The following is a 7501-nucleotide window of genomic DNA, read 5'->3' as shown; positions in this document are numbered from 1 at the left end:
TTCTGGAACTTTAGACCAAAGTTTCATTAGATCATTATGGGAAAATCCATAGATTTATTGCGTTTTAAATAAATACCGAATGCTACATATTCACATGTATTAAATTAGAACAGAAGGAGTACGTCTTACGTAATAAAAAGGACAGAGAACAGGTTTTATTTACAACCACTCAAAAGATTTCAAGAATGGTTGACCTTTTTTAAAACAAAAGATTCACTTACCAAGAATTGGGGTCTTTAAAAAAAAATCTTTTTTGAAAAAAACAGAAGGGTATATACAAGGGTCATAAATGCATGAAGTCAGTAAGTCAGTATACATTACACTCAACCCCTATTTTGATCACATTAAAAATAATGTGGGTCATTCCCCCTATTGGATTTGATTGATAAGGGGTAGGTCTGGAAGTCCAAAAGGTATATTTAGAATTTAGACCGAAAATTTCGAGTTGCTTTATTTGCAGATCATACAGCGAACGACAGGAAGTGTTAAAGCGCCTAACGAAAAAAGAATATCATACAATCATGTTTATTGATGCATTTATTCAAATTATAAATACCTATTAGATAACATTGGAGCTAGGATTTTTTTAGAAACGGGTTATTTTCATGTTCGGCATTTCTTGGCTCTGTTGTTCATATGTTTTCCGCATTTGGCACAGGAGCGACACCTCTTCATATTTTTCTCACACACGTTACAATCGACATTGATCTTTTCAGTGCTACGTTTTGCCGAAGTAGGAGGTCGAGAATGGCACGGGGATTTAGAGTGGGCTGCTTTAGATCTAGCTCGACTACATATATCATTGTCTTCTTCTTTTCGGAATAAAGAACAAACGGACTTTCGCAAGACTTTCATATCGCAGGCCGACTTTCTTGGTACTGCCTCTTCTGATTCTGCATCACTAGTTTCATAATTACAAACGTTTTCCCTGCTAGCCGCTCTCGCTTTCTTCATAGCACATTTCTTAGCGCACCGCATTTTCCGATAGGAACTTTGGATTTTCTCAATGAGAAATTTGACATAGTTGTAGAGCTTCCCGAAAACAAAGTAAGCGATGTAGAGGAAGTTGAGTACAATGAACAGTTTGAGGATAAGCTGGAATAGTTGCAAAACTAGTGATTCGCCGCCTGTGGGGATGGAGGAACCCATCATTGGAAAACACCCGTTTCCCATGTGTCTTGATTGAGGTGTATGGTTTACTTGTGAAAAACTTGGAATTTGAATTTGGAAATTTAGGATTGTGTGTTGAATTTATTCTTGTGTTAAAAAATATTCTGAAGATTTGTCTGTTTCATTATCATGATTTACTTTTTTCACAATAGATTTTTGTAAAGGTTATGCTTAGTGGCTAAACATTTAGAAGCGTTATTATTTTGTTCCATACTTGTGCCTAGCTGGAATCGCTATGTCTCGGACGGTAATAATATTTTAGTAGTTAGTTGAATATTCACAACCGGTGAATGAACATGAATAATGTTATTCGAAAATATAGGTAGGTACTCGAAAATTCTGAAACGTTCGAACTTCATACAGAGTGACGACACCGAACCGAATACAATAGTCCGTCCCTTATACCTTTTTATTACTATTGTAATAATAAAGGAAGGACGGACTAAAAAAGGTTCATTTTCAGATTTTCACCAAAGTGTATGTAGATAGTAGATACTCTTTTTTTTGACACAAAACGCTTTCGTAAAGAGTGGATTGATTAGTGGAAACAATGTGCTGTATTCTAAACCATTCCTCTCCTATGTATAGATTTCATTCAAGCATAAAATATAAATAAATAAATAAAAAGCTAAACATTTAGAAGCGTTATTATTTTGTTCCATACTTGTGCCTAGCTGGAATCGCTATGTCTCGGACGGTAATAATATTTTAGTAGGTAGTTGAATATTCACAACCGGTGAATATAGGTACTCGAAAATTCTGAAACGTTCGAACTTCATACCCCTGGGGGCCCTGGGGTACATAAATATGTATAAATATCGTTGAGTACAGCTTCAATATATTACACAAGTGCTACTGCTACGGTACATAGAAAGTGCTCTTGCATCTCCTTCTATTGATGCCTGCACTAAAAACAACAGTCAGGGAAACAGGGAGAGAGAACTAGAACGACATGCACATTTTCATCAAAAAGCATACAGCCATGTATGTTCGAGGAATATCAATTCCCCAAGGAGTTTGCAAAGATCAGAAAAAAAGAGAAAAGGAACAAGAGCATTTGAGTGTATATTGGGTGATCAGAAAATATATTCTCTTCTTCAATAAGCTGTCTGTTTATTTTGAGGCTATTTTTGTCTATCCCTGGCAGAAGGGCAGATAATAATATGTGCCGTATGATACTTGGGGGTATCAAAAATTCAAAATCAACTTCTTCAATAAACTGTCTCGTATTTATTTTGAGACTATTTTCTTCTATCCCTGGCAGATAATAATGAAATTATGTACCGTATAGGTACTATGAAGGAACATCAAAATCAAATACCTAGAAGGATGAATATTGATTTCCAAGTCCAAAACGCAATTATATCAAACCCGTTGAAACTTACAGCTAGGTAAAAAATCCCTGACATTTATGGCAATAGTAAATTTTCTTTTTATTAGTTACTGAAATATTTGCCTTTCTGCTTCTGCTCTTTTCCTCTGTATTTCACCGGAAATATACCCACAGGATAATTTTCCCGGAACGTCTAATAAGCGTCTGGTACCCAAATGAGCATTACTTTTATGGTATTGTGTTCCTGGAAATGCTTGCCGGGTAATGTTGCCTTCTGTTTAGATTTACCGACAACTTTCATTCTCAGAATGGCTGGCTTTCTCTGTCTTCCTTATCTCTTCTATTTCGGAGCGATAAGACCTTTGTTACAGTTCCCTCTATCAAAAGACCTACAGAAATAATAAATTGTAACTCTTCCTCTTTTCAGATCATCGATCCAGTAACTTCTGTTCAGTTGCCGGATGGAAAGACCGGAGAGCTTTGTTTGAAAGGCGACGTTTTCCTCGGCTACAGGAACAAAGTTGAGGCCACGAAAGAAATGCTGGACGATGATGGATGGTTGCATACCGGCGATTTGGCATATCGGCTGCCCGATGGAACTCATTTCATAGTGGGCAGAACTCTCTCTCTCTCTCTCTCTCTCTCTCTCTCTCTCTCTCTCTCTCTCTCTCTCTCTCTCTCTCTCTCTCTCTCTCTGCGAGCAATAAATATCCACCATTTTGATGCAACGTTCCACGTTCTTTTTCACGAAAATATACATTCAAAGGATAAATATTATCTTCAATGACATAGTTTTGTATGCCATTTCTTCAGAAATGTTACAGTCCTGGATTTGTTTTCTTAGAATTTGTTCTATCTTCCCACCTACCTACATTATTGCCGCTCGAACTCAGCGCTACTCCGTTTTTACTTATTTGTGGCATAGGTATCAGATATGAAGGAGATTTTCCAAAGGTACCTATCTTTTTCCTCTATCAGCTATCAAAGCAACCCACTTTTTCAGCCTATATGCATAATAATGTTTTATCTGTGTTTGCAGTCTGTATCCAATGCCTTTATATTATAAGCTGTGAAATGTGGTTTATGTAAAAATCAACATTTTTAGTGGTAACATTTTAACATTCGAAATGCTCGAAGAAGGTAAAAAAAAGAAGGACAAAGAAGGTAAAAATATAAAACACATCCAGGTTTCGAAAATCTTTGATAAAAATCCTCGAAAACAAAGAAAAGCAAACCAAAGCACGTTCAAAACAAACTGAGAAAAGGAGAAAATGTTCATAACAACGTGGAGAAACATCAGGCAGGTATTAATCAAATTTCCCTTCTCTCCAACGCCATTAATTTTTCTCATCCACTTCTCTCTACTTTTTCGTTGTTGTTCAAGTCAGTAGAGATTTTAAATTTCTTATTATATACTTTCCTTTTATTTTCTCCGTTTTTCTCAATAATTCATTCTCTTGTATATTTCTTCCCACAGTTAATTGAATTTTAAAATGGTGGAAAATCATGATGTAGCTTTTGAGTTTATAAATTAATTTCTAACTGTTTTTATCTTGGAAGTTTTCCCTCTCTTTTCGACTGCACAAGTTTTCGAACTGCCAGGGACAGCGTTGGAAAGAAGTGGGTTTGAAGTCTGACTGTTGAGAGATTTGTAATTTGGAACACTATTGGTATACTTATTTGAATTCCAACTCAGAAACTGTTAACAAACAAATAAAACAAACAAACCTATCTTCTGTGGATCTAAGTGGAATAGTTTTTCTTTCGTTTAACTCGTTCATCAAAATTGGTCCTTGGCTTGACCACAAGTCAGTGTTGGCACAGTAAAGGGTTCGTACTCGTATATTCAAAAAACTCACGAAGAGTTGTATTGGCTGCATTGCTCTTTTGCTGATGACTGATGTTCATCAAAATTGGTCCTTGGCTTGACCACAAGTCAGTGTTGGCACAGTAAAGGGTTCGTACTCGTATATTCAAAAAACTCACGAAGAGTATTGGCTGCATTGCTCTTTTGCTGATGACTGATGTCCTCTGCTGATTTCCGCAGGTTTCATCTCATTTTCCTGTTCCAATATTCCCCAAATAGTCCCCTAGACATCTCACCTGGACCCGTTTGTAGTCTGATCTCAGTAGGGACTTCCGACTTCCATAGCTTTTCTATAACGAACACGAAACAAAGTTTGAAAACAAATTTGCTAACTTCTTTCGGGTTTACACGATCCAAAACTAAAGCTTTTCTAATTTGTGTTCGTTCAAATGCTTAATTAGGTGCTTCTCTTACAGGATATCCTACATGCTACATATTGTAGTATTTTCAAAGAAAGTACAAAACAAATTGGATGCCAGGTAGCTACAATGCTACATCTAGTGAACTACTCTCTATTTACTCTATTAGATTAACAACTTACCAAGGAACAAACGTTTTTACCTTATATATGTAGGTATGTTACCTATAGCATTGCAAGATGAAGATATTCTAATACCGGATTTGCAACTATCATGTAGCAGGTTACGGGACTATTGATGTATTGATTTATTTCAAGTTCTAGGTACAAATTTATTGAACTTTGAATAGATGTCAGTCTGACATTTTGACACTTCGTTTTTTATATTGTCTACAATGGATGTGAATTCTACTTCTCGATCATTTTGCTGCTTAATATTTTCCATGAGTTGTACAATCTTGTTCTCGTAGGCACTGTATTCAATTTCCAAATTTCTAATGTCACATTTCAAAATCAAACTCTCTAGGTTTTCTTCTTTTAATCGATTTTCATATAGACGAATCACATTTTTTAAACAACGAGTTTTAGATTTTTTACCCTTTTTAGTTTTCTTTGTACCGGCCTTTAGAAATTTAAGAATTTTTTTAAAATAGGCGCATAAATCAACATTTTTATGTCACAATTTTCCTTATAACGTTGTCTGCATACCAATGTTGGATGAATATAATAAGGGAGATTTGTTGGGACTACAAGGTAGACGCAATAAACTCCATGCTAACTAGGCTGGTAAATTGGTAGGTAATGTTAGAAAGAATAGTGCCTCACAAGTGTGCAATTGTGAAGATTTTTTTGTTCAAGGAGAGCCAAAGCAATTTGAGTTTCTTTGGGCAGGACGGCACTAAACGAATTAGACCTCACAATGAGCTTCCCAGAAACATGTTAAGGCTGTCACGAAATAAAAAAGAGAAAACAAGAGCAATGTTCTCCAGAAAATTTAAAAGAATTGGAAACTAAATTACAGTATGTAGAAGAAGAGAGAGAAAATTTTGAAGCTTTATGCAAGAAAATTATCGAAAAAGTCAACATTTATACTTTGAAGATAGACAGACTACTACTGATAAATGAGAACATCAATACAATTGACACAGTAGGAGATGAAGAACCGTTGTTGATCAAAATAAGGGAATATGAGAAAGAGATTGAAGAAATATCAAATGCAGAACCTCAAGTTGAACAACTTACAATGAAACTTACAGCTGCTTATGAAAACAGAAAACCTATCATCGAACAGATTGAGGAAGTGAAACAAGATATTGCTGCTATAAGAAAGAAGAAATCTAGCTTGAGTAGCAAAGAATTGCACGAAAAAATCGAAAGCCTGAAAAAAGAAATGTTGAATGAACTTGATCATTTGAGAGCGAAAATTGATAATGTCTATAATGAGAGTAACCTCAGTCATCAAGAGGAAATGCCATGTGAAGCTTCAATAAGTGTCGACGAATCTATCAGGAAGGGAGATGAATAGATGATTTATAAAACTAAACTAATCTTAAATAAAATTATTCATCTACATATCTATTATTCATCTCACACATGGCCGTGATGCTTAGCGTGTAATCAAATAATAATATTATTCTTCTATTCATCCATCTATTTGGTATCTATTTATTTTATTCATCTTCCTTAATTAGATTCAATGCTGAGGCTTGGATTATCTCGTTGTTAAGTTGAATCCTGGATGTAGAAAGTAGCTTCATAATTTACCTATATTGGACATAGCTAAATCCTCAATTTAATCTCAATCCCCAGATATTCAGACTTGGTGTAAGCCTTTTCATAAAGAGATCTTTAAATTTCAAAATCTTGGCTTGGGAATTTAGTAATTTACTCATAGGTAGATAGATACATCAGAACCAGAACGAACGTAAGCTTAAAATGAAATACATATTGAACTCTGGTGGAAAACTTTTGAACTTTTTCATCCTTTGAATTTCAGTTTCATTTTACCGTTTCCATTTTACTTATATTGGTGTTTTCAAAATTAACGAGTTTTCAATAGATACGAACGACCTACTACTTTCCGTAGTGTTAAAGCGTCCCAAAACAGGGAAAGCCGGAAAGGGATAGATACATTTAAATACATATTAGTTGTTTTAGTTTTGTGTAGAAAATTGTGGACCACCTAATTGATATGGACATGCATTCTGTGATAGTTTTTTGCTGAGACTGAAATTTTATTGATTCTTCAGAGATGACATCGCCAATCTTGACTAATATTTGTTCTGGACTACCGTCTTCCTCACCGCCTCACCCTTGCTTGTTTTTGATGAAGGGGGACGTTGTACATATGGGTTTGGAACATTATTTATATATCCTTCAAAAATTGCATTTTCTTCATATTTTATTTCATATCCCTGTGAGGAACGTGTATAAGAAGTTTATTATTTGATATTGTAACATATTATTATCATGTTTGTAGGCATCTGGAGAGGGTAGAACTTTTGCTCGAGGGGCCGGCCTTTGTGACCTTATTTAAAATTCATAGAGTACCTAAGAGAAATAAAAATACATACTGTAGACTACAAAGAGTAAAAGTTATTGGTGTTTTCAAAATTAACGAGTTTTCAATAGATACGAACGACCTACTACTTTCCGTAGTGTTAAAGCGTCCCAAAACAGGGAAAGCCGGAAAGGGATACATTTAAATACATATTAGTTGTTTTAGTTTTGTGTAGAAAATTGTGGACCACCTAATTGATATGGACATGCATTT

The 7501-nt window shown here is 35.1% G+C and overlaps 1 protein-coding gene across 1 annotated transcript; it reads left to right on the top strand.

The window, feature by feature from the left end:
• Window positions 1-1855: 1855 nt before the first annotated feature.
• Window positions 1856-6253, top strand: LOC103505431 (probable 4-coumarate--CoA ligase 1). The gene is made up of 3 exons (XM_008469761.1): window positions 1856-1867; window positions 2931-3113; window positions 5828-6253. The coding sequence occupies exons 1-3, from the start codon at window positions 1856-1858 to the stop codon at window positions 6251-6253; spliced, it is 621 nt and encodes a 206-aa protein (XP_008467983.1).
• The last annotated feature ends 1248 nt before the right edge of the window (window positions 6254-7501 follow it).

The sequence above is a fragment of the Diaphorina citri genome, unplaced genomic scaffold (assembly GCF_000475195.1).
Source record: "Diaphorina citri unplaced genomic scaffold, Diaci psyllid genome assembly version 1.1 scaffold173, whole genome shotgun sequence".
In the NCBI taxonomy this organism is placed as follows: domain Eukaryota; kingdom Metazoa; phylum Arthropoda; class Insecta; order Hemiptera; family Psyllidae; genus Diaphorina; species Diaphorina citri.
The sequence above is the reverse complement of the archived record's forward strand: the minus strand, read 5'-3'. Positions and strand labels throughout refer to the sequence as shown.